Source organism: Trichosurus vulpecula, chromosome 6 (genome assembly GCF_011100635.1).
Source record: "Trichosurus vulpecula isolate mTriVul1 chromosome 6, mTriVul1.pri, whole genome shotgun sequence".
NCBI classification, from domain to species: Eukaryota; Metazoa; Chordata; class Mammalia; order Diprotodontia; family Phalangeridae; genus Trichosurus; species Trichosurus vulpecula.
Genome location: NC_050578.1, coordinates 284395911 through 284422517, shown reverse-complemented (window position 1 = coordinate 284422517; position 26607 = coordinate 284395911). Strand labels below are relative to the sequence as shown.

Sequence of the window (26607 nt, the reverse complement as noted above, 5' to 3'; positions counted from 1 at the left end):
ACTGGGCACACCCGGAGGAGCTCTGTCACATTAGTCCAAGGGTGCAGACAGGCATCAGGTCAGGTCTGGTGGCCTCATCCTCAATGACCCAGTTCCGAAGAGGGCTTGGGACCAAGGCCCATCTCTCAGCTCCCCTTGGCTTCTGAGGGGAAAAGTCCTCAAGGCCTCCCATGTGAGAAGGCAGCTCATGGGAGAGAGATGCCATCGGAGGTGATCCCACTTCCATGAGCCAGCTTCAAAAGGTAGCGCCAGGGCCGTCCCAGCCTTAGAGCTGCTTTCCCCATAGGGTAGCGCCTTCTTCTTCCTGAGAGTCTCCATCAGGACTTCACTGTTCACGCACTGTGTCCCTGGTCAAACTAGCCTCTGGGACCAGCACTGCCTCATTCAGTCTTTGTCTACAGTGCCTAGCATGCCTTGAAGGGTGTGTGTTTCTGGGGGTGGAGATGGTGGCCAAGAGGAGGAGAAGAGGTGAGATTTCCAAATCCTCCCAGTGCCCAGGAGGGGAGCTGCAGGGAGGCCGAAGCCAGGGTGCTGAGCTAAGGAGCCGATGTTTTAGGAGGCTGAACATGCTGGTTGTGGGGAGAAGCTCCCAGCTTTCGCAGGTGTGTTCCCAGGAGGAAGAGGAGGAAGACTCACTGAATGACAGAGAGGAAGAGGAGAAGGCCAAGGGCCCTCTTGGGTCTTGCCCAGGCTCTCCCAGCCCTGCCCCAGGTAACACTGCCCTGCCTTTCCCCCTTTGCTTTCCTTCCTTTCTGCTGATCAATCATCTCTTTGGTCTCCTGCCTCTAAAGGCCCCTATTTCCCTCATCTAGCCACTTCCCCCTCCATCCCAAGGCCACCTCTGGTCCCTTGACATCTTGAAGACCCTTCTGGTGGCCCCCACTCAGGCTAGGGGCCAGTAAGGGTCCCTGAAGACCTTGATAAGAGAGGGGGCCAGGACTACACTCAGACATGGGAGGGGACTTGTAGAGAGTTCCACCCATGTTGTGAAGCTCCTGGTCTTCAGATATTCACTGAGTCTGCAAAAGCTGGGGCTTGTACCTAGGGAGACAGACTGGTCAGACCACAGGGTCTGTCACTGACACAGAACTGCAATCCCCCCTTTTTATAGTGGAAGAGGAGCCAGTCGGGCAAGGAAAGGGGACCTGGGGTCTGTGCTCCCCTCACTCCCCCAACCCCCCCAACCCTGCCCCAGCTGCCAGCTCAGGATGCAAGAACTTTCCACCCAGAGAGGCAGGCTCAAGCTCTGCAGAGCCCCCTGGCCTGGAGTTTGGCCTCCTCCCCTCCCTCACACTTCAGCCAGCAGACCTGGCCAGTGCCTTGTACCTGCCATCTAGACAGTGATCCACAGTTACTTGCCAAGGGTCTCCCTGCTTGTGATCATCCTCCTGCTCTGCCCTGGGCCTTCCCTGGGTGAGGCAAAGCCCTCTACCTGCACACATGATCCCAGGGCGTAGGACCTGGCATAGAGTAGGTGCTTAATAAATGGCCCCTCTGTCATCTCCACTCTCACTGAGCTCCAATGTTCTCCCACCTATTGACTGCTTCCCTGCAGCCTCCAATACACTCATGTCCCATCCCCGCCCCTGTCCTTCTAGACCCTTCCTGAGCCCCCCAGTTCCCATCTCCATCTCTTCACTTTCCTGAGAAGGCCGTCTCCAATGGAGCTTCCTCTTCCCCTCCTCCCTTCCCAAAATCTCCGTGATTTCACCAGTCAGCCAAGGCTGCCCCTTCCCAAACAATCCCCATCATCATGTAACTCCAGGCCCACTTCTGGGAGCTTGGGTAAAAGAGAGGGAGGGAGCACGGTTCAGTCCATGGCACCCACAATGGGCACAGCAGGGAGGACTTATACAGAAAGGTGCCAGTGGCCAGCTTGCCACTTTTAAAAACCCAGTCCAAGGAGGCAGCCCCCCACCACCATGAGGAAGGGGGTGCAACAGGCTCCATGTTCAGTAAACTGGGTATGTCCATGGAGCTGGGCATGCCCAGAGAAGCCTGGATCACAACAATCACCACCAGGTACTCGGGAGCACCTACTGTGGGCCAGGCACTGCGCTAAGCCACTTACAAAGAAAGGCAACCTGCCCTCAAGAAGCCCCCAGTCCAATGGCAGAGACAACATGCTAACAACTATGTACAAAGAAGCTTTGGAAAGGATATAGTGGGGTCGGCATTAAGACAAGGAAACTGGCAGAGGCTTCTGGAAGAAAGTGGGACATTAGCTAATGGCTGGATGGAAGCCAGAAGGGAGAGATGAGGGGGAAGGGAGATCCAGGCATGGGGGCGGGGTGGGGGTGGGGGGGCGGCCAGTGTTGGAGGGTCTTATGTGAGGATCAGCCGGCAGGCCAGTGAGGAGAGGTGGGAGGGTGGCTGAGTCATGAAGGAGCTTAAAGGCCAGCCAGAGGATTTTGTATTTGTTCCTGGAGGCTCTAGACTACTGGAGTTTATTGAACAAGGGGTGGCATGGTCAGCCCTGTGCTTTTGGAAGATCAGTCTGGAGGATGGCCTGGTATGGGGAGAGGCTGGGAGCAGGCAGACCCCCTCCAGCAGCTGCTACAATAGGCCAGGAAGGAGGTGAGGAGGGTATGTCAGAGAAGAGAAGGGGGGCACGTTTGAGAGATATTAGGAAGGTAAAATCGACAGGCCTTGGCAACAGAGGGGATTTAGGGGATGCGAGAAGGTGAGGAGTCAAGACTTACACCAGCTTGTCAGCCTTGGAGACTGAGATGATGGAGGTACCCTCTGGGGGAAAGATAATGGGGCCTGTTTTGGACACGTTTCAACTGCCGTGGGCCATCCAGTTGGAGATGTGAGACGGTGAGCAGAGAGGTTAAGGATGGATAAGCAGGTACAGAGATTGGATCCATGGAAGTTGAAATCACCATGTAAACCAATAGAGAGGGCTCCAGACGGAAGCCCGTGGGACAGACCTCCACAGTTAGTGGGCCTGACCTAGAAGAAGGCCCAACAAAGGGGATGGAGGACTGGTCAGATCGGGTCCCTAAAACCTCAAGAGGAGAGTGTCGAGGAGAAGAGGGTCATCTGCAGGGTCCAAAGCTGCAGAGAGGGCAAGGACAATGAGAGTGGAGAGAAGGCCACTGAGAGATGGTCGCTTTGAAGGGAGCAGTTTCGAGTGAATAATGAGGTCCAAAGGCAGGCTGTTGGGGAGCCTGGAAAGGCATTGAAGGCCCTGATGGGAACTGGGGGCGGGGTAGACAGGCAGAAGGGAAGCAGCCTGGCGTATGGAAAAGACAGAATGGGGAGGGGGGGTCATCTGTGCATGCTAAGGGCTCAGGACACTTCATTAAGTGAGGCCGAGGCCAAGAAGAGGGAGCTCTTGCCAATGGCCTCCTCACCTGGGAGAATGGGCAGGGGGAGCCCGGGGAGGCTTAAGGAGAGATAAGAAGGTTTGGAAGAGCAGTTGTGCAGAGTGAGAGAGGGAGGGAGGTGCAAGCACACAGCCTGGCAGCAGGGAAGGCCCAGAGGACTATGGAACATGAATTTGTAACAGATGGTCGGCAGTTTCAGGATTTTCTCCAGCAGCAGATAGTGGGAAGGACCCAAAGCAGAGGCTTGATGTTGGGAGGACGAGGGACTTGAGAGAAGACACCAGCAGTGTCAGCGTGGGGGTGGGAAGAGGGGGGCTCCCTTGGGGCAGGAGCCCGATGAAGCACAGGGCCTAGGGTTGGAAGACACAGGAGAGGCTGGGATCCCATTGGGGGATGTTCAAGTTCATGAACATGGAGGTGACCCATTGTGGGTAAGGGCAGACCAAGGTCTGACCAGGTCATGTGGATGGCCGAGATGGGCTACTTCCCTTCCCAGGAGGCATCAGCCCAATAGGGGCATTTTCCCAGAGGGCAAAGACCAAGCACCCAGAGCACCCAAAGAGTATGGAGGGCACTGTGTCCCATGGTGGTCATCTGCTGAACCCGTGTCCCCCATTACCTTCCAGATCCTTTCAAAGTCATGAGCAGTGGAGGATGGACAGCTGGGCCCAGCTACCCCCTAATCCCTTCTTCCCTCAAGCGCCCATCCCCTCCTCTGCTGCCTAGCCCCAGTGGGCACTCCAGGTCAGAGCTAAGGGGCAGGCGCCTGAGCCCGAACCTCACAGTCAGCCCATTGTCCAGCTCGGAGGCAGGGGCCCACTTAGGGGAGAGGCCAGCCACGCTGACTCCCTTCAGGTGTCTCTCGGCCCTGAGAAGCCCAGGATCCCAGAGCCAGCCAGAGCATCGAGGAGTCAGGCCAGCTGTGGGATCTGGACCCACTGAGCCCAAGTAAAGAATCCTTCCAAATGCTCACTCTAACCTCCTCCCTTCCCCCAGCAGAAAGGACCCTCTGTCTCTCTTCATTCATTGTGTGTATGTGTGTGTCTTCTATTTCTGTGTCTTTGTGACAGTCTACATTTGTCTCTTTTTCTTTTCTCTCCTCTCCTCTCTCCCTCTCTTCTCTGTCTCTTTCCTCACCTCTCCTCTCCCCTCCCCTCCCCTCTCTCTCTCCCTCCCTTCCTTCTCTCCCTTCCCCTCCTCTCTTCCCTCTCTGTCTTCTCACCTCTCCCCTCCTCTCTTCTCTCTCCTCTGTCTCTCTCCTCACCTTTCCTCTCTCCTCCCCTCCCCTTTCTCTCTCCCTTCCTCTCTCCTCTCCCCTCCTCTTCTCTTTGTCTCCTCTCCTCACCTCTCCCCTTCTCTCCTCACCTCTCCTCTCCCCTCCCCTTTCTCTCTCTCCCTCCCTCCCTTCCTCTCTCCTCTCCCCTCCGTTTCTCTGTGTCTCTGTCTCCTCCCTTCTTCCCCCTTCCCCATTCTCTTCTGACAGGAAGGGGAGGGGGAGACCGGTGCCCTGGGGACGATTGGGAAGCCCCTGCCCTCAGCAGCACTACACACCCCATTCCAGCAGACATTGATCCACCAGCTCCTTGAAGAGGGAACTGGGGTGGGTTGAGCTGAAGGAGGGGAGTCTTGAACACTCCTAAGCCCCTGCAGGACCCCTGGGCAGGACACGACAGGTCTTCAGATGCTTCTTTCCCCCTCAGGTACAGCCCAACGGGCCTCAGACCTGCAGCCAGGGTCCTATCACCTGCATCTTTTGTCTCCTACACACCCTCTCCACTGGAGCCAGCCTTCTCCCTCCTCAGACATCAGGCAGAGAAAAGTGCACCCAAGGGACCAGGCTGTAGGCAACCCATTATCCGCTCTCCAGCCAAGGTCCCAGAGAAGATGCTCCTGCCAGCTCCTGCCCAGCCACTCACCAGCAGCACCAACACCCTACACAGGCTGCCCTGCCGGCCCAGTCTGGGACCCACCACAACTCCACCCCCAACACCCCCAACACATCCCCAGAGGAACTCCAACTCTTAACACTATGGTGGCAGCTGCTTGGACAGGCAGATGTGGCCGCCAAGGCTCCTGGAACCAGATCCAAGACCTGGGGCTGACCCCAAGGAGGCAGAGCCCAGAGAAGACCTCTTTGACTACTTGTCCAGAAAGACCCTGGAGTCCCGTTAGTGACTCTGCGGAAAGGGTGGCAGGGATGAGAACCGGCTAATGCTCCAGCCAGAGGCCAATACCCCAGCCAGGAGCCACCCCTACTGCAAGCTATGAGTCCTAGTAGAGAAGGGGCTGGGCCAGGGAAGGAAGGCAAGATGCTTGGCTCTGGGGGATCCAAACTTTTGACTGAAGTCACGTAGCGTGGGGGCCTTGGCCTAGCGGAGTGATCCTGACAGATCAGATACTGAGGCAGGCCTCCCTCTTTCTCAATCACACTCTCGGTTGGACAGAAATGTAATGGGGTTTATTTTCAGTTAATACTGGTTAATAGATGAATTAGGCAGCCAGTGTTGGACTTCTGTTCCTGGCCACCTTCCCCAACCTGACCTAGGGCTCCCCCAGAGCCACTTGCCCCACCCAATCACACAGAGCTTCTTTCGCAGGCCGCTCAGCTACTCGAGGCATATGTATTGTGGGACATGTCTGTGCACCCCCCAACCCATCCCCCATCCCCCTCACAGAGGATCCCTCAGCTCTTTGGTGATGGGGGGATAACTCAGATGCTTCAGCCCAAATCTGCTCTCTGAGGTCTTCTGCACACTCAGGGCTACCATGGGACAGTCCATGTCTATGAATTTCCTGCAGATCCGTGGTGGCAGGAACTGGTTTGCTCTCTGAGGGAGGGAGGGAGGGGGCCAGCCATGGAAAAAGGGGGCCTGGTTGGGGGGCTGCCTGTGCTGCTTAGAGAGGCTTCCTGGCCCCCAGAGGGACAGGGCCTTGCTCCCAGGCTAGCCCCTTCCTCCAAACAAACACAATCTCCCCACTTATATGTCACACACACATCCTAGGTTGTGAAGTCTTACACAAACACATATCACACACACACACACACACACACACACACACACACACTCCAGGTTGTAAAATCTTATGTAAACGCATATAGATATAGATATAGATATCACACACAAAGCACCCTAGGTTGAGAGGTCTTAGACATACACACCAGGCTATGAGGTCTTATACAAACACATCTCACACATACTCCCAAGGTATAAGGTCTTACACACACACACACACCACACGCACACGCGCACACATTTACAAACACAGGCCACTCACGGGAATGCACTTCTCCTGCATCTTCTTGCCAATGTCTGGCAGTTGTACCAGTTCTGTTTGGGGAAGATAAAGGGATGGTGTGGGGGCCAGCCTTCCTACCCCCAACCCCCTCTGGGTAGGGATGGAGATCTGGGAGAGTCATGGGAAAAATAGTTAGCCCTCAGCAGCCAACCCTCCCACCCCACCTCCACCTTCCCCTGGGTGGGGAGAAGATCCGGGGGACTCACGGGGAACAGTCTACGTGAGACAGAGGGATGAGTGATGGGGAGGGGAGGGAATGAGGGCGCTCCTGGTGGGACACCTGGAATGCTGGGGAGCTGCACCATGGCACCATGAAGAGACTCCCTGTAGGCCACAGCCTCTTTAGCCTCCTGCTGGCTGAAGCTCTTGGATACGTTGATGCTGGGGATGGGGTTCAGGGGCCTGTGTGGAGGCAGCAGGCGGTGTGAGTGGCTGGGCATGTACCACTGTCCAGAGACTGGCATGGGGCAGGGGAATGGGTGAGGTTCAGGGGCCCGCAGAGCTGTGTTCCCTGAGGAATTAGGGATGGGCATAGCAATAAGGGAAGGGGAAAGTAAGAAGGCATGTAGCCCAGGGTTGGGGAGCTGACGAAGCTTGGGCTGATCCCACCCCTCCCTCCCACTGCACACCTGCCTCTGTGGGGCCCAGGATGGCCCTCCAGGCCCAGGGGAGGCCCTGGGAGCTTGGTCTTCTTTCGGGTCTGGAAATGCCGGCGGCAGCTCTTGCTACCAAGGCCTGGGGCCTCTTGGGGCTTCTCTCTCTCGGCCTCAAGAAGGGGATAGCAGTCGATAGACACGTCCATGTGGTCAGCGAAGGATCTGGAGGCCTCGGTCACATAGTGTTGTGCCTGATACTCGCTCATCACCTGGGGGACTGACTGGTCACCTCATCCACCCAGGAGTGGAGCCAGAGCCTGCCCTGCCCACAGTGGTGTCCCCACACCTGTGGTGGCCACTCCCCCAGGGACCAGAGCCCTCCCTCCCATGGCCCCTGCCACTCACCTGCCCCTTGGGGTTCAGCAGGAGGGTGACACAGCCAGGGTTGGTGTAGAAATGGATCAGCTCCCTTTGTAGTGTCTGAGGCACGCGCTTCCTTGCCAAGCTGACCCCTTCACCCCACACCTGCCCCAAGAGTCCTGTCAGACCAGTCCCCAGCCCTGGGTCAGCCTCATGGGAAAGGATGTGTTCCCTCAGGAGCCTCTCCCCTTAGGCAGCGGGAAATACTCAGGAAATGGAGACTGAGAGGGAATATCTAGGAGAGGCACAGAGGGGCTTGGACCTGAGAATCCCCCTGGAGCCCAGGCCAATCCCGCCACTCTAAGAGGCTCTGAAGCTTTGGGGTCATTTGTACTCATTGCTAGGGTCCTCTTATGAGGCAAGGGACTTTTTCAGAACAGTCACAAGGGAACAGGGATGGCTTCTGCAATGCACAATCCTGCTTACAATGCAGAGTTCTACTTGAGAACTATGTTCCGTACAAGCCTATGTGATGGCTCCAAGCATGGTCACAACTGTCCAGCTGTTTGCTGGTGTCATGAGCAGAGGCTAACAAGTAGCAGAGTCTGGGGAGATGCAGCCGGAGGAAAGAAGGAAAACCCCTGGACATCAGTGGCAGAATGGGAAGGGACCAAGATGTCCCGGTGGCTAGTGGTAATCATAGGGAGAAGCCCAGGTGTCTGTCTGCAAGTCATGGAAACTGACAGCTGCAGCTAGTGGTCCCTGCCAGCTCCCTGAGTGACAAAGGTTCCCCACACACACACATACACACACACTCTGTCGAAGAGATGTCACTTGGGCACCTTTCCAAGCCCTTTGTGCTAAAGGGGAGGGCTGAGTACAGAGTGAGTGGACCACGGGCTCCAATCCCCTAGGAAGAGTACATAGATAGAAGAATCCTTGAGAGATTAGGAGAAGGTGTTAACACCCCAGGAGGTCAGTACAGATAACCAGATGTCACCGAGATGTCATACCCAGTGATCCTGCTTTGTGGAGTGTGAATACCTTTATCTGATACAATGGAAAGGGCCGATGCCATTGGCTGGCTGAGAACTGTCCACACAGTTGTCCATACCCTAGCTGCTTAAGAATTCTCTGCAGTTCAAGTAGGAGCCAGTAGTCAGGGAGGAACCCAACTCTTCACTTCTAGAGGAAGGGGAAGGGGATTCTGTCCCTTCCTCCAATCAGATGAGGCATCTAGCAATGGGGCTACTCTCCCAGGAAGTAGCATATCCAGTAGTTTGGGCTTCATTCCTTGATAGAGGAGGCAGCAGTCAGACAGGGACACTCACTCTGCTGTCAGATGTAGACACAGATATGTGAGGGTGGAAGCAGAGAAGAGAGCTAGCTCTGAATCCTAAGAAATAGTAGAAGCTAACATTAACATTTGAAAGTCAAACTGCAGAGAGAAGATCCTGAAAGACCCTGCAAGCCCTGCTGAATGGGGCATCCAGAGCCCCAAAGGGGAGCTCTGCGAGAAAGGTTATCGAGGGCCAAAGTTCTGTAACTGTGAGTTGCCTTGACTATGTGCTCCATGTATGCCTGCTTCACTCTCGCTTTCTAAGTTTGTGCTTACTCTCCCTCCCAGATGCTGTATTAGTGAGAAAGTATACCTTGGGTTCACTGAGCGTGGGGAGGTGGTGGAGAGTTTTGTTGACTTTGTTCTGTCCTAGAAATCCCTGTGCTAAGAGATAATTGTACCTACTGGCTGACTGTTAAGGCCATACACACCAGGGGGGGGCATGTGAGTTGTCATAGTAGAAGTGGTACCCACAGGGTATTCCTTGAATACAAAGTAGCGGATGCTCTGTGGAGACAACCCTCAGGGCAAGTTGGGAGCATGGCCCAGGAGGGGGTGTTATCTAAGCATATGTCTTTCACTTGACTCTGATACCCTCACCATCAAGGGTGATGGGGACTCCTTAGCACTAGAAAGACTTGAAGTGGTTCTAGATGAAGTTGACAGTTCTCTACACCTTGTGGGTTCATTCCTGGATTTTCTAACAACACCAGGACCTGCAAAGATTGTCAGTGAACTGCCATTTATTAAGCATCTACCATGTGCCAGGCACTGTGCTAAGGGGGTATAAAGATTCACTGGAGGCAACCTGGGGATACAAAGAAAGGAAAAAATAGGGTCCTGCCCTTAAGGAGCTCATAGTTTAATGGGGGAAACAACATGCAGACATAGAGAAAATAAATAGGAGGTAACCAACAGAGGGCAGGCACTAGAATGAAGGCTTCCTACAGAAGGTGGGATTTTCACTGGAACTTGAAGGGAGCCAAGATGCCAAGATGCTGAGGCAGAGCCTTCCAGCATGGGTACAATGTCAAGAGATGGGGAGGTGGCTGGTGTCACTGGACTACAGTGTACACAAATGACATAAATGTAGGAAGAGTGGAAAGGTAGAAGGGACCTGAGTGTGAAGGGTTATACAAACCAAGTAGAGGCTTGAGGCTAGAGAGCCACTCAGATTGGGGGTTAGGGTAGAGGCAGAGGAGGACACGGTCTGACCTGAACTTCAGGGAGGTCACTTTGGTGGCTGAATGGAGGATGAACTGGAGTGGGGAGAGACGGAGGCAGGCACCTCCTACCCGGCAGCTACTATGATAGTCCAGGTGTGAGGTGATGAAGGTCAGCTCCAGAGTGGGAGTGGTGTCAGAGAGAAGGGGCGTGTTGGAGAGATGCTGCTGAGGTGAAATCAATCAGAGATGCTGCAAAGGTGAAATAGACAAGAAATGTGGCAGAGGTGAAACTGACAAGAGATGCGGCAGAGGAGAAAAGACAGGCCTTCGCACTTACTGGATACGGGGGAGAGTGAGGAGAGAGAGTGAGGAGTCCAGGATCACTCTTAGGGGGTGAGCCGAGGGGAATGGGAGGATGGGGGAGTCCCTCAGCAGTAATATAGAAGTTAGGAAGAGGAGAGAGTTTGAAGAGAAAGATCAGGTTTGGACACAACGAGCGTAAGATGTCTATAGGACAATGGTTTCAAGATGTCCAACAAACAAGAGATGGAAGACTAGAGGTCAAAAGAGAGGTTAGGAATGGAGAAATATACCTGAGGGTCATCTGCATTAGGGGGAAGTAGGGGGAAGAAATGACATAACCACTTCTGGAGCACCTACTGTGTGCCAGGCATCATGCTAAACACTTGTTTGATTCTCACAACAACGCTGAGAGGTAGGTGCTATTACCCTCCCCTGTGGCAAATAAAGGTTCAGTGATTTGCCCAGGGTCACACAGCTAGCAAGTGTGTCTGAGTCTGGATTTGAACCAAGGTCTTCCTAACTCCAGGCCTAGGCAACGGAATTCTGGTCAGGCTTTTGTGGGGGAAGGTGGGGAGGACAGGGCTGTAGGAGAGAAACAGCGGCTATGTGATGTTAATGGCCTGAGACTATAGCTCGACCTAAAGTTCCCAGAGAGATGGCAAAGAGCAGGGCTGTCAGGGAACTATGCTGCCCTACTCATGTGCTGACCAGGGTGAGGGTGGCCTGACACTGGGCAGGGGGGACGGGGTGAGGCGGAATGGCCCCAGGCAGTGCTGGATACAAGAATAAGAGGCAGTCTGCTGGCCCTGTACCTGCGGACATTCAAGAAAGCTGCCACCTTTTTTAGAAGGGCCTTCCCATTCACCAAAGAAACCCTTGGTGTCCTTGCTAAGGCACCCTACTGAAAGAAAAGAAGAGGGACAGAGAACTCAGGGCCAAGCACACCCTGAAGCCACCTTGCTAGCCATGTGAAGAGGGCCCCCAGGGCTTCAGCACCCGGGAGGCACAGTGGGGCTCTCCAAAGAATCTCCCAGAATCAAGCTTGGAGCAGATGGACAGGGTCCCACAGACCCAAGTGGGGCACATAAGATTCTGGCATAGATTGAACAGTTACCCTCAGTCAACACGGATGCCTGGTGCAGACATTCCAGACAAGGATGGTGGCCCTGAGGACAGCAATAAGCAAACCTGGTCCTGACTGGCTCTCTTCCTGCCCCCGAGGGCAACTGCAGCCCAGCATGTCCCAGCCGCTCCAGAAGAGCTGGGCCCAGGCCTCTGAGTGGTGGTCCATGGGTACAGACTCAAAGTTCAGGCAGCTTGATTCTGCAACAGAATCAGAAATAGATACAGAGTAGTGCCTGGGCTGGGCATACTTGGGAAAAGAGAGAGTTGGTTTGGCAGACATCGATGCTCAACTGCCTGGCACTGGGAAATGGCGCAAGGGCCAAAGTGTGCCCTCTGGCCCCAAAGACCTGAGTTGTTTCCTGGGTCCTCACCCTGGGGCCTGATCTCCTAGGCCCATAGAAGCAATGGGCTTGTATCCTGCTGGGATACAGTTGCAGGGCCCCAGAGACCATTGTTTTCCTTGTGAACAAAGCCTGCAAGGCTCTGCCAGCCAGGACCCCAGACAATGTTAGCAGTCCTCAAGGTGATGTGGGAGGCTTCATGAAGGCCCAAAACGGAATCCAAGGAAGAGAAGAAGATTTGGAGCAGGTGGGAAAAGGGAAGAAGCTACCAGGCCAGATTCTTCTGGTTTCAGCACCTGGAGAGGTTGGGGAGGAGAAAGGGGGACAACTTGAGAAGATGAAAGATGTTATCTTGCTCTGAAGAGGAAGCGAGCTTGGGCCAAAGCTGGGAGGCAGCACAAGCAGGAAATCAGTGGACAGGGAGCAGAACAGATCAGGAAAATGGGGCCCCTATGAGAAGATGAGACAGAATAGGGGTCAATGCAAAGGGGTCCACAAATCTCCATCACAAATCTAAGAGTGAAAAGGATGAAGGGGGACATTCCATGGGCTAGAAGCTCACCAAGAGTCCACAGTGTGGTAGGTCAGCCCCCAAAAACGAGTGCAGTCTTGGGCCTAGAACAAAGGAGGTGGACCTCCCTCCAGCCTGGACCCTAGCCAACTTATGTGCAGTATGGAGCCCCATCGAGAGGAGGGTGACATGAAAGACTCGGACAGAGAAGGAGACAAAGGGTCAGCAGAAGGAAGCAGGGATGATTAGCCCCGTAGGTGCTTTCTGTAATTTTCATGGAAGGGAAAATACCCTTGTTTCAGGGCTCAGAAGCAGGAGCTGGGAGTGCCTGTTATAGAGGCTGACTTGGGCTCCTAACCATCATCCCAAAATGTGAAGTGGTAGGATCCCTCTCACTGGAGCTCCCCAAGCCAAGACTGGATGACCTTAGGGCCATTAGAAGGGATTTTGGCTCAAGTGGGGGTTGGCCTCTGATGCCCCTTCCAATGCCAAGGTTCTGAAGTCATTCAGGGATCAGACATATGGCCAACCCTCACTATTGGCCTGCAAACTATGGGCTGGTGACTTGGACCAATTCCTTCTCAAGTGTGTGATAAAAGGAATATTAGTGAATATTCAGCAAAGGAAGCAGCCATCACAAAGATCACAGCTTCATCAAGGATGGGTCATGCAAGCAGGACTAACCCAGGGAAGCTCAGAAGTCTAACCCTAACCCTCACTGACCACCAGGTTCCCAGAGTTAGGCTGACTACATCTGCACGATGCCCCCCTTCCAGGGTCCTAGGGGTACCACTGAGGGACAATGCAGTGGATTTCTCTAATGCCTCCACCTTCAAGAATGCTCAGATGAGAATCAGCTTCATCAGCCAGTCTTAAGTATCTTTTAGAGATGGGTATTCACTATTATGGGCAGCTAGGTGGTGCCACAGTGACTAGAGCACCAGGCCTGGAGTTGGGAAGAATCATCTTCCTGAGTTCAAATCCGGCTTCAGATACTTACTAGCTGTGTGACCCTGGGCAAGTCGCTTAACCTTGTTTGCCTCAGTTTTCTCATGTGTAAAATGAGCTAGAGAAGGAAATAGCAGACCCCTCCAGTATCTTTGCCAAGAAAACCCCAAATGGGGTCATAGGGTCAGATGCTACTGAAACTGAATACTTCACTATTATTTTGACAAAAAGAATTGTGGGTACAACCTCCCCCAACCGCCAAGGATGGGACATGCTTCTGCAAAACCATGCAGAGCCCAGGGGAGAGTGGGCTCTAGATTAGAGGGCTCATGTGGCCAAGCAGAGAACTCACAGTAACTGGTTACTGGACATCTGTCTCTCCCCTTTGTGGGTGCTGAAAAAGTTACCCTTAGATGTGGTATCATTTCTTTGGGGCCGTGAATCCACACCAAGTCTGTCCTGGGCCCCCTGTGTAGATGCTGACCCCAGGGGAGGGCTAGGGCATCTGAAGGAAGATGGGCAGTCTGCCATCTTCTAGACCCTTCAACAATCATCTGTTCAGTCTTCCCCCGGCAAAAGGGCTGGGGCAGCAGAGGAGGAGACAAAGCTGGAACAAAGGCCTCTCCTCCTCCCCCACTCCTCCCCAGACAGTTCCTCTTCAGTGAACTTAATCCAACTTTTGCAATAAAAGGCTCCTTTGGCACTTAGTCCATAACCTAAGAGCAAACTGACCGATGAGACATCTTATCGTTTCCTTGAATGGGATGGAGTCGTCGATCAGTGGCCAACTAGCCCCTTATACAGATTTCACCCCCTTTCTTTAGTGGACAGTTATTAGACTGATGAAAGGAATGTCACATACGTCGTACCCCTGAATATCAGCCAGATATCTGACAAAGTCTCTCACGGTATCCTCATGAGATGTGAACTGCGTGTAGTCAACGGAGCTTCTTGAATAATTGCACCCAAAGTGTTGTGAAATGGGTCCAGGCCAGTCTGAAAGGAACCTCTATGTACTTGCCCATGTTTTCACTAGGTTTGTATCATTAATGCTGAGCAGACATGGTGGGATGGGGCCCATGGCTGAGATCTGACTCCCACAGGGGATGTTCTGCAGAGATCTATAGAGGATGACCCAAAATCAATATTGTTATTGGGAGCCTCCTCACAATCAGCCAGGGAGGACGAAGTAGAAGAGGAGTTTGGAGGACAGATGGAGATACCACATTGAGGTGGAACATCTACAAGTACGGCTCCCTTCAGGTACTCGGAGGTCAGAACACAGATTGCCAGCAGTTCTTGTAAACGCCATCCTGTCTCCTGCCTGGCCAGCCATCATGCTGGGAAGGCATGTTTTCCCCTCTCACTTCTGCCTCAGAATCCCTCACTCACCTTCTACATAAGGGCCCTCCTCATTCTCTCCACTGCTCATTGACAGTGTTCTCTAGCTTTGGAAATTACTTCCATTCCCTTGTATGAAATTTGCATTTATTTGTCTGTGTCCATTTTGTACACACACACCTCAAATGTACACTTGAGGGAAGGGGATGTTTTCATTTTTTGTGTAGCAACCCCATGAAGCCACTCACTCACATGAGCAATTGCCCTGTGGGTTGGAGTCCCCAGAGGGTGTTGACCACTACTCTCCTCCTGGTTCTAGAGGTATAAACCTGGGGATGTTGCTCATGAGCCCCCACTGCTGTGTTTCCAGTTCACAATCAGCAAGTAACTTAATTATCTATTAGCAAAGGTACTTACTAAGGCAACATACAGTTGGCATACATCTCCCCCTGAACCAGAGACACACTTTCCCCCTGTACACACGAGATCCCTGGAGAAAGCAGCTTCAGACTTCAAGGACAAACGTAGTGAAGCACATACATATGGGCCAAAGGAGTAGTCAACAAGTTGTGGCTCAGAGGGAATACCCATGAAGTTTACTGTGGGAGAGATGGTGTCAGGGATGGACCAGTCCAATCCCAGGATGCACTCCTCTCAAGGTGAGGTATCTTTGCCAGATCAGGGCTTGGTTTTGAGAAAGAAATCTAGCCAGTAAACCAAAGTTAAGGAGGCAGCCTTCAGCCGTTGAAATGTACCTTCCCTTGGGCAGAGGAAGGAGAGGAAGAGGGAGAGAGAGAAGGGAAGGGAAAGGGGGAAAGGGGAAGGGGAGGAGTGGGAGAAGGGAAAGGGGGAAAGGGGGAGAGGGGAAGGGGAGGAGAGGGGGAGGAGGAGGGGGAAGGGGAAGGGCAGAGGGAGAGGGAGAGGTCATCTACCACTCTGCTGGCCTGCCACTGCACACCATGACTCCAAAGTGACTTGCTGTACGGTACTTAACCAGTCACAAGACGTCTCCTCATGCAGAGCCCATTGCCTTTCACTCAATAGACAAAAGTATGTGATCTTCTCAAATTAACTGTGATGAGATCTTTGGAAATTCCTTAAATACCTCATTTACTTAGTTGATTAATTGTGGTGAGGGTAGAATGGCCACCATTCCTTCCATTTGTCTTTGTAACCTCAGTGTCTAGTAGGTGCCTAATAAATGTTTGCCGAATATACTTGTTCTATAAACTGGTGAAGAATGGAATCTGCTCTGCCCAAAGTTGGCAGCCGTCTCTGGATGGCTCAGCCCGATGGCATCTCCTCAGTCCTCATCCTCGCTGGCCTCTCGGACACTTCTAGGCTTCTCCCCAGGTCTGTCTCCTCTCTGGCTTTTCACCACATTGTTCTTTGCGTGTTCTCTTCCAACGTGACTGACTACTCTTCCTCAGTCCTGTCCCTCAGGTGTGAGTGTATGTCCTTTAGGCTCTACCTTCTCTCCCTAGCCTCTCGGCAAGTCCACAAGCTTCCACGGGTGTAATAAGCATTTCCCTGCCCACCACGACTCATAAATCTATATACCCAGTTCCACTTTAATACATGCTTACTGGACATTTTGAACTGAAGGCATTTAAAAGTCAACACGGCCTCAATGAAGTCCTCATCTTTCCCTTAAAGCTACCTTTTTCCAACAGTATTTCTGCCTGGGGCACCCCACCCCCAGCCGGCCCAGCCTCCCAGGTTTACACCCTCAGTTGCTCCTCACTTTCATTCCCCCCCAATATTCTATAAGTTACTAAACCTTCTCCCACCTCCACACCTCTCAAACCTGTCTTCTTTATTCACAGATCTCCACCCTAGTTCAGCACCTTCTGTAGTCTCTGAATTGGTCTCTACCTTCAATCTCATCTCCTACCCCCCACCTCCAATTCAACTTGTGTCCAGCTGCCCAAGTGATTCTCCTGAAGCAGTCTCCTTTGAGACCAGATAGATGTTCCTGTTTGGCGACCCACCCTGACCTACCTTTTCAGCCTCGTTACACACAAGTCGCCTTCACACGAACCTCTCTTACTTTTTTTTATATGTGGCACACATGCCAATGGGCCATGTATAGTCTGTACATACCTACGTGTGCACACGCTCCCTGGCCCTGTTAGTGTTCATCCTTGTATCCCAAGGGCATGATACAATGCCAAGCACACAGTAGGCATGAGATAAATGCTTCTTTAGTGATTGGAATTGAATTAGCCCCACCCCCTTGCCAAAAGCAGCACTGACAAACATCCTTAATCATAATTCCATCTTTCATAAGGTAGAGGCCCCAACAAAGGAAACTGCTACTATTCTAGACACGATTGTGACTGACAAGGAAGAGCCAGGTACTGGGGCGGGAAGACTGAACCCTTGGGTCAAGTGATAATTGAGCCACAGAGCCTGTGACAGGAAAACCGTCCAGAAAGCAAAGGAGAGACGTGCCCATTGCCTGAGGAAGACCTCCACAAATGGAGAAGGGAAGACTTCCACGAGCCGACCAAGAAGGCAGCAGAGTCAAGACTCATCTTGACAGATGGCAGAGGAGGGGGTCACACTGATAAAACATTTTAAAAGAAGAAGGAAGAAAAGAAGAAAGAGCCTTAACGGCCCTCTTGGCCCAGGGGAGCTGCACCCCAGGGCATGAAAAGATCTGAGAGAAAGGCTGTGGAGAAGGGGTGAGAGTGGTTCTACAGAACCAAAGAAGGATAAATGTCCCGAGTGAAGAGAAGAGAATCTGCCTGCTGGCAATGGACGGGCAATGGCCTTGGGCTCCTGGCAAAATTCTAGAGGGCAACATTCTTCCTAGGCCAGGGATCCACTAGGAGGCACAAGTCAGAACAATAAAATCTGCTCTCATCATGGTCTTCTTAGTGCCCTTTCCCATGTTTTCCTATCCTTCTGTGTCCTTCCCAAGTACTCACCAGACACCCCAGCCTTCCTTGATGGTGACAATGATGCCCGCCAGAACCAGCAGGGCAAGCAGAGTCACCAGCCTCTGCTTGCTCTCTCTCCATCCACCATCCCCTTGGGGAAACAGAGGGCGGATGTCCCAGGGGCCAAAAGGTGATGCCATCACAAAGACACAAGGACTTAGCCACTAAGTAATGCACATTTTGTGCTTCAGGAAATGGTGGGCCCACACTGAGCCTTAGTCTGGTCTCCCCAAGTCTAGGCGGGGGACTTGATGCCAAAGGCCTCCCAGACCGGGCTCTTGGGGGCAGAGAGAAGGGCCAAAACTATGCCAGGACAGGTTCTGCCTCTGAACCTCCTTGGCAGCCGCAGGAGGGAGCCCAGATGAGCCTCTCAGAGGATACCCAGGCCTGCTCTGGCGCAATGCACTGGGGGGCAGGGGCACTGACCGTGATGTGATGCTGTGGGCCCAGCAGCGTGTCCTTGGGGAAGCGGTAGATACACACAGGAAAGTGATGAATGAGCTGTTTGAGGATAAAGTCGCTGATGTCCACGCTCTCCTCCAGGGACTCGTTGAGGACCCGGATAAACTTGCCGTGTTTGTCGACCTTCACAATCTTCAGGGAGGAGTCCAAGGCCTTCCTCCTGGGGAGACAAGAACCAGGAGGCCTGGGATGGGTGGGGCCGTGAACAGCCCCATCCCCAGCCCCCCACTCTTCATAGGGCACTCACCCACCCTGGTCCTGGAGGGAGCTGGACAGCGAGCCCTGCCTCGCCAGGCCAATGCCAACCACGGCGGCACAGAGGCTGCTGCTGCTGCTGTCCACAGGCACCTTGGGTCTCCTGAGCTCCAGGGCAGGGAGGGCCCCTGTCCAGGGAGTGCAAATCAGAGCCAGCCGGGGCACTTCCCACCCCACTCCCCCAACCAGGGTCCTCCTCATGGGGCGGCCAAGATGCTCACCAGGGCTGCCGACCTCGTGCTCCTGGGTCGTCGAGGTGAGGGAGGGGCTAGAGTCAGTGCCTATGGATGAGGGAACACTGGTGTGGTCAGTGGAGACCCTCTCTGTGGTCGTGGAGCTAGGGGAGCTGCGTGGCAGCAGACTCCAGTCTACGCTCTTCTCTCGGCGTTGGGACTTCTCCGGGTGGGAGTCAGGATAGTCTAGGGAGTCCATGACATGGGCAGAGATGGGCCTGAGGGGGAGGTGAGAGAAACCCAGGAGTCCCAGTCACCCTTGGTGGGACACATGGGGTGGGGGTGGGGGTGGACTCAACCTGACAAGACCAGGGGCCTGTACCTCTTCTTGCTATAAATGTCCTCAAACAGGTTGGGATAGCGATGAGCTACGCTGTTCCAATCCACATCCTCCAAGCGGAAGTGATGCCCCTGAGAGACCCAGAGGTGGGGCCAGGGCCTGACATGTGCGTGTCCCCACCCATGAGCCCTGATGATGAGCCTCCCCACCTCTTCCCCACAGCTTTACCTCTGGAGAGCTCTGGTCCAGATACTGGTCACTCAAATCCATCATCAGGGCCTCGGTTGGTACCACCTGGGCAGAATTGGGTTGGTAGACACAGCTGGGCCCACCTGCCTCCCCACCCCCCACCTGCATGCTGGCTGCTATGTGCTAAGCCGGGCCTGGGTGCAAGGTGGAAATGGAGTAGCGGTGCCTAGATTCAAGAGAAAAACTAGGCAGACACACACACACATATCAAGGGCCAACAGGATGGACGTGCAGGGTGAGGGTGAGGGAGCGTGGCCTTGGAGGGGCCAGTAGGCCCAGGATGGTGAGAGGTCATGAGAAGATTGGCTTGAGCCATGCACAGGCTAGGGGCACATGATCAATGTGTCTGACAGGTTAGGAGAAAGGAAGGAAAGAAGCTTTGTTAGGGCATCTCCTATGTGCCAAGAACTGGACTCAAAGCTAATTGTTCCTAAATGCTATCATGTGGGATCCTCACACTGCCTCTGGGAGGTGAGGGTTATCATTACCCTAATTTTACGGGGGTGGGACAGAGGCAGGCAGAAGTGAAGGGGGTACGTGCCGGGGTCACACAGCTAGTAAGTGACTGAGGCTAGACTGGAACTTGGGTCTTCCTTGACTCCAGGCCCAGCAGAGGCTCCACTGTGCACCAGCTGCCTCACTTCCAAGGCTGCAGCCAGATAGTAGAAGACCCTGCACCCTCGGCAAAGTTTCTATTTTATTCTTGGAGGCGACAAGGAGCCAGTGAATGTTCTTGAGTGAGGCCACTGACACGACACGGTGCATGGTGCCCAGAGTGTGGGCCTGGAGTCAGGAAGACCTGACTTCCATCTGACACTGAGTGGCTGCACAGCCGGGCAAGTCAGGGGCTCTCATCCCCCTCTGCTGCCGGGTGTAGGACTGACTAGAAAGGGGAAAGGCCCAAACCAGGGAAGAAACAGATTCTTCAAGTGAAGGACTCAGGGGATGGAATGAGAAGGTGGTGATTCTCTCAACAGAGAGAGGAACATTGGGAGGCAGGAGGAGGCTGAGGGAAAACAAGAAGTCAGTCAGCAAGCAAGGATTAAGTGCCTACTGTGTGCCAGGCACTGTGCTAAGCCAGTGTCTGCTCACAGGGAGCTCCCAGTCTAACATCAGGCTGATGAAATAAACGGCTGTGGAAGATAGATCATTGTCTGGGGTTTAAGCACCAGCAGTTCTGAATAGGGGAGGGTTTGGGAGAAAAGACCATCAGGTCAGTTTTATGCATGTTCGGTGGGATGTTTCTAGAGGTCTTCCTATTTGAGCTATCCACCAAGCAGGGGAGATGAGGCTGGAGCTCAGGTCTGACAGTCTCCTCCATAGAGAGGACAGTGGAGTCCCTGGCAGCTGATGAGGTGGCCATGTGGGCCAGAGCCCTGGGCAACACCCACCATGAGTGGGCATGACTCGGAGGGCGGAGGAGAATCAGGCCAAGGCCAGTGAGGAAAGATTAGCCAGGAAAAGAGTATGATGGCCAACATCAATAGCTGTGGAGAGGCCGAGAGGAAGCTGCTGGATTGCGCACCTTCGAGACGGAACAGTTTCAGCTGAATGATGAGGCTAGAAGCCGGACTGAGAGGAAAGAAAGACAAGGGGAAGACAAGAAGTGGGCCAGAAGGAACAGGCATGAAGATTGTTTAAAGATGGTGGAGACATGGGCATGGCTGGTGACACAGCAGGGATGACAGTCAGTCAATGAGCGTTTATTAAGCACCTACTGTCTGCTGGTCCTGCTCTCAAGGCACTCCCCTCAAACAGCAGAAACAACAAGAAAACAGCTAAGTACAAACCAGAGAGAGACACTCAATCAAAGGAAAGCCACACATGAAGACTGAAGAAGACAGGAAGGAGCGGGACAAGGCCAAAGGCCCCCCATAGAGATGAAAGAGAGCATGGGAAAAGGTGTCCAGATGAGCCAAGATGAGGAGGCCCCAAGGCCAGGCTCTTGGCCGAGCCACCAGAAGTTTGAGGAGGGCATGGAGATCCCTCCAGACGTCCAGAGGCATAGATCTAAAGTGAGCAGCTGGAGACATGGGAGTGGAGGTCTGGAGAGGGCATGGCAGGGATGGCAACTGACTCCATGGAAGCTGATGAGATGGACAAATGAGAGAGAGAGGGAGAGGAGAAGTGGGCCCAGGACAGGGCCTTGGGGGGAGGGGGTACACCCACAATTACAGGCTGGAGGACAGCAATGAAGTAATAAAGGTCAGACAGGAAGGGGACCAACAGAAGGGAGAATCCTGAAAGGTCAGGGGCAAGAATCCCCAGGTGTCTCCAGGAGGAGAGCCTGAGTGCCCCAAGAGGGATTGCTACAGTTTGCAGAGAGAAGCTTCAGTCAAGAGAGTGGTGCTGGAGGCCAGACTACAGAGGTTGGGGGGAGAGTGCAGGAGGGAGAAGCGGGGAGAAGGTAAAATGAGGGGGGAGTGGTGAGGGAGGAGGAGGGGAAGAAGGGGGAGGGGAAAGAAGGGGAGGAAGGGGCAGGAGGGAGGAGAGGAGGGAAGGAGGGAGGGAGAGGAAGGAGGAGGGGGAGGGAGGAGGGGGGGAGGAGGGGAAGGGAGGGAGAGGAGGCAGTGGGGACCGCAGGACTGGGGGGCTGGCCCACAGGAAGGGCTGTCCAAGGCCTGGCCTTGTTTGTGGGCAGTAGGGAAGGTGTCTGGGAGAGAAGGAAGACCCATTAAAGGGAGAAGGGGATGGGGGGGAGGGCAGAAGGGGCAGCTTCCCAAGGAGCCACACACACATTTGGGCAGGGTGGCCAGCCCAGCTCACTCACTTCTACACTGCCAGTCTGGGAGCGCAGCACTCGGCCAGCCCACGAGGACTGGGCCAGGTGCAGGAGGCAGGATCTCTGGAATGTCTGCACCTCATCCTCCAGGCTCCGCAGGTTGGCATTGGCCTCTTGAAGCTGATTCTCCAGCTGGGTCTTCTCCTGCAGGGAGAGATGAGGAGGGGGCTACAGAGCCCCGGCCCAGCAAGAGAGCAGGCAGCCTGAGACCCCGCCCAGAAACACTCACCCGGCAGGCTTGTTCCTTCTGCTGGCTCAGCTCCTGAGTCATCTTCTCAATCTGCTGCTGCAGGGCTCTGATCTGCTCCCGGGAGGTCCTGCAGGAACAGCAGAGCGGGGATCTGGGAGGAGGGGGCAGAGAGTGGCGAGAGGCTTGGGGGAGGAGGGGGGCATCGGGGCTCCTGACCTTTCTGGTTTGGAGTCTGTCAGCTCTCGGAGGATGTATGTGGTGCGTTTCCCAGAAGGACACTGAGCAGCCTTCCGAAGGCCTTGGATCTCCAGTTCCTTTTGGGCCAGCAGCAGCCTCAGGACCTTTGGATCCAGGTGCTCGGAACAACTGCAATTACATATCCACAGCCCTTGAACCCTGGCCCCGGTCCCAGGTCCCAGAGCCTCGAATGCTCAGCTGGGCCTGGGACACCAGAGTCTGTCCTGGCCTAGGATCCCAGACTCAGTAGCGGAGCCACAGGACTCAGGCCTTACATCCCAGCCCCACTCCCTGCCTCAGCTGCTGAACCCTCCATCAGCGCTCTTACTGCAGGCTGTTAGGAGACATCAAGAAGGAGACAGAAGACAGCTTGCCCTCAGCCCCTTCCGGTGTTATCCCAGATTCCGTGGCCTCCAGATAGTCACTGCTCCACATGAAGGAGGGCCAGGACACTGTCCAGGAGGGGTCGTGGACCTTGAGCCCCTGCCCCAAATCACTGCCCCGCTGCTCCGCAGGCTGCCCAGCCATCCTCGGTGTTCCTGGAGGGAGCCTGCCTGGGAGAGATGCTGGGCGGCTGCAGCCCAGGGGAGGTGCCCACCTTCAGAGGAGAAGTGGGGACTGAGCGCTTTCCAGCCACCCCTACAGAGCCCCAACCCCTAGGGGGTCCTTACAGGTGACACTGGCTGGCTTTTAGCTCTGGCTAAAAGTTCATGTCACCACCAGCTGTGGTGGAGGGTGGCACCACAGGATCCCTTAGCCTCATTTCACAGAAGAGGAAACTGCCTTTCCAAATATCACGTTTCTGCCCCCCACCCCCTACCACCACAGCCAGAGGCTGCTGGTGGCCAACCTCCCCTCCCCCCTCACCTGAGGCGAACTGTGAGCTCAGTGCTCTGGAGCCCGGGCTTTGTTGCTGTTCCCATGGTTATGAGCACCCTCCCCCGCCCCCAAGGCCCAAGAAGTAAGGAGCAGTTCTTTGTGCCCCAGCATTCCCTAGGCCTGTTACTCCCTCTGAAGCACTAGGCCCTAGCAGGGGTGGAACTGGGAAGAATGAGGCTGTCCTGGAGGAACTTCCCAAGGAGAAGGGCTAGCTGACTGGGTAGAACTGGAGAGAGCTTTCCCCAGACCGAGAACGTTGAGCCGTGCTCCCAACACTAGACAAGGGATACGGCCTCCTCTGTGGGAGCCACTAGGGGCAGGAAAGAGAAGGAGTCAGGGGCACTTCCCTCAGAGGACCTTCAAGGCACATGGAGCAGGTCCTCCCATCTCTTCCCTCTGCCTGAGATTCCCTCCTCCTCCTCCTCCCTTAACTGTCCCCTCCCCCAGCTAGAGCTGCTCTCTCCTGGGTCTCCTCCGAGGCCATGTGGGTAGGTGAGGGGGTCAGGAGGAGGCTCCAGGCATGGGGAGCAGCCAGTCTGGGGACACAGACACGGGAGCCGAATATCAGTCACCCAGGAAGAGCGTTACGACAGTTCAGCTGAATTGGAAGGTTCAATTAGAGAAGTGATGATTTATAAGCTAGATTTGGTTAAGCATGTCGCTAGGCACTATGACAAGTGAAAGGGATACAGAGGAAAGGCAGCCCCTGGTCTCAAGGAGCTCCCAGTCTGAAGGTGGGGTGGGGGGAACAACATATAAAGAACTTTGCACAGATGAGATAGACAAGAGGAAGTGGCTGTAAGCTCAAAGCATCCAGGACCACCCAAAAAGGTGTCATGCAGAAAAGGGCATTTCAGCAGAAACTTGAAGGAAGCTCACCAGGGAAGCCGGAGAGACCAGAAATGGACTATTCCATGGTAGTAAGCACAAGCCAGCCAGTGCCCCCGATCCCAGAGTGTAGGGAAGGGAGGAAAAGTGCTTCCAAGGCCAAAAAGGATTCCACATTTAGCTCTGGTGATGAGAAGGTGCCAGGGTTTGAGGGATCAGAAAAGTCGTTAGCCTTGGTCATTACAAGGTCATTGGTTACTTTGGGGAGGGGAGAGTTCACTAAATGACACGAACAGAAGAAGAGTGAGAAGTGGCAATGCCGGTTGTAGATGGCCTTCTCCAGTTCAGCCACAAAAAGGAAGAGAGGGAGTAAGGAGGATGGGATAAGGTGAGCCGTTCTTTTCATGTGGGTGTGTCTGTAGGCCATACATTGATGGGGCCAATAGCATCAGAGTGACTAGGGCCATTCTGGAAAAGCCAGTGTCTGGCTAGCCTGCTTCTTTTCTACTGTCAGCTGTGTCCTATGATGCTGGGACCCTTCCCTTTCCCTCAGGCGAGCTAAAAAAAAACAAAAACCCCACATCCACTGCATTGTCATCAGCAATCAGCAAATGTGTTAAGTGTCTATTATGTGCCAGATACCATTTGGCACTGAAGGGACAAAGACAAAAAAGGGTTAAGGTCTAATGGAGGAAACCATCTGGACATGAATGAAAATATACATCTAGTGCCTCCTCTGTTGTCTCCAACGGAGCCTGTAGAGCCACCCAGGTGTTTGTAGGTTGTCACCCCCATTAGACTGCGAGCTCCTTGAGGGGAGCGCCTGGCACACAGTAGGTGCTTTATTAATGCCTTCCTTCTTCCCCTAACTCTTGGAGGAGGTAACACCTGAGCTGGGCTAGGTAAGAAGCCGGGGTTTATTAAAGGCAGAGGGCAAAATGCAATTCCTAGGATAGGGGAGGTGGGACAGACAATTGCTGCTGCGCATGCTTCCTTTTTGAAGACCATGGGGGGAGGGGGGGAGATGTCGTGACTTGGGCTGAATTGGATTTAAGTAGAACCATCCTCTCTTCCAGAGTCGTCAGAGTCCGGTGGCAGGACACAAGTTAATGGTGAATGACCTTGGTGTCTCTGATGTTTGACCAAAGGCCAAGCGCTCCACAGCGCCTGCTGCAGCCACCTTCATGGCCCTCGGAAGAAGACTGTTTATATCTGCCCATTCCCCTGGGGAAGCCTTCCCATGCTTGCGATGGACAACCTCCTAACTCCACCCTCAACCTGGTTTAGCCAGAGGTTGGTCAGGGTGGGGCCAATTCACATGCTACAGCATCTGGGAGACGAGGGGGGTGGAGCTGGGACACAGGTGGACACCAAAGGGGCTGCTCCTGCCTGACCACCCTGGACAGAGGAAGGTGGCCTAGCCTCACTAAGCCCATTAGCACAGAATCTGAGACTTCAGCACGCTGTCCCCACGCTGCTGCGCGACCTCCCGGAACCTCAGGGTCCCACAGATAGACTTGGGAGAGGGGCGGCCGCTCCGGGGCTGGACCCCACTTCTGGCCACTCCTCGTGATGCCCCACTAGGGTTAGCACCCAGCTCCCCCTTCCAGGCCTCTCCCAAGGCCCCTCTCCAACACCTCCTCTTCCCAGCCCCCCCTCCTCTCCTCGGTCTCTTCCCGGCCCCCTCCCCCCCCAAAGCCCCCCTCTTTCCTTTCCGAATCCCCCTTCACTTCCCCTTATCCTCACCCACCACCAGCCCACCGAGAGCCGTGTCTGAGGAGCGCCCCCTGCCGGTCCCGCAGGCCCCTGCACCCCGCGGGTAGTCCGGGGCGGGGCCGCAGGCTAATTCGCTGGGAGAGGACACCCATGTGAGCGTCTATTGCTAACGAAATACAAATGAGCCTGAATCTGCGCGTGCGCAGACCGAAGGCGGAGGCCCTGACTTGAGCCCCGCCTCCCGCTGCTGCCCTAACTCTCCCACTTCCGAGCCCACTCAGCTGCAAGGCTGAGGGAGAGCAGGACCTGAAGATAGGGTGGGAGAAGAGACAAAAGCCAATAAGATCGTGGCAAAAAAGGGGCGGGGCGGCTGTTGAGGGACCAATGGACGGAGAGGTGAGGCCCACAGCTCCGAGCAGGTACCCGGAAATCAGGTACCTCCGTACAAATAGTGGGGTCAGAGGTCACTGAGAGGGCAAAGGTCAAAAAAGACAACCAGGACAACACGAAAACCATTCCCCATCCCACGCGCATGGTCATCCTGGCGTCCGGACTGGGAGAAGGCTTCCACCGCTGACCCCGCCCCGAGGCGCAACGAACCACAAGCCCTAGAGTTTAGGGAAGGCAGAACCACGTGACTACACCAAGCCTTTCCCATACTTGCAAGCTCGAAACCGCGAGCGATGGAAGGGGGGGCGGGGCGATAACCAGGTAAACCTGACGCGCTGGAGCGTCAGCCAATGGATGCCTGGCGTAGACTGTGAGGCGGGGTCCGAGTCGGAGAGTGGCCAATGGGAGCTCTGGGTGGGGCGGGGTGGGGCAACAGGCATCCGGCCAATGAGGATGAGTCTTGGGGCCGCTGGACGAACTCCTATTTCAACCAATGGACACC

The 26607-nt window shown here is 54.5% G+C and overlaps 2 protein-coding genes across 2 annotated transcripts in view; one reads left to right on the top strand and one right to left on the bottom strand.

Annotated features, from left to right (window-relative positions):
* Positions 1–5822, top strand: part of LRRC56 (leucine rich repeat containing 56) — a 61932-nt gene extending 56110 nt beyond the window's left edge. The window contains exons 11-13 of the mRNA XM_036763849.1: positions 557–711; positions 3959–4280; positions 5033–5822. Coding sequence (XP_036619744.1) covers positions 557–711; positions 3959–4280; positions 5033–5357 — 802 coding nt within the window. The 3' untranslated portion in view covers positions 5358–5822. The remainder of the gene's footprint in view (positions 1–556; positions 712–3958; positions 4281–5032) is intronic.
* Positions 5823–6001: 179 nt separating this feature from the next.
* LMNTD2 (lamin tail domain containing 2) lies at positions 6002–23215 on the bottom strand. The gene is made up of 15 exons (XM_036765335.1): positions 23160–23215; positions 22621–22890; positions 22272–22421; positions 22095–22182; positions 21854–22009; positions 19063–19128; positions 18877–18965; positions 18543–18772; positions 18314–18449; positions 18031–18226; positions 7631–7750; positions 7259–7494; positions 6910–7031; positions 6609–6661; positions 6002–6160 (listed from the first exon to the last, which is right to left on the bottom strand). Exons 1-15 carry the CDS (start codon positions 23213–23215, stop codon positions 6002–6004), a joined length of 2127 nt encoding a protein of 708 aa, XP_036621230.1.
* Positions 23216–26607: the final 3392 nt, after the last annotated feature.

Bases quoted from the DNA above. Each gene is read 5' to 3' on its own strand.
- LMNTD2 (XM_036765335.1), bottom strand. From the start codon at position 23,215: ATGGGAACAGCAACAAAGCCCGGGCTCCAGAGCACTGAGCTCACAGTT. The intron at 19,129-21,853 runs GTGAGTGAGCTG...AATTCTGCCCAG, and splicing joins CCCAGACTGGCAGTGTAGAA to GTGGTACCAACCGAGGCCCT. The intron at 7,751-18,030 runs GTCAGTGCCCCT...CTCTTGGGGCAG, and splicing joins GCCCACAGCATCACATCACG to GTGTGGGGTGAAGGGGTCAG.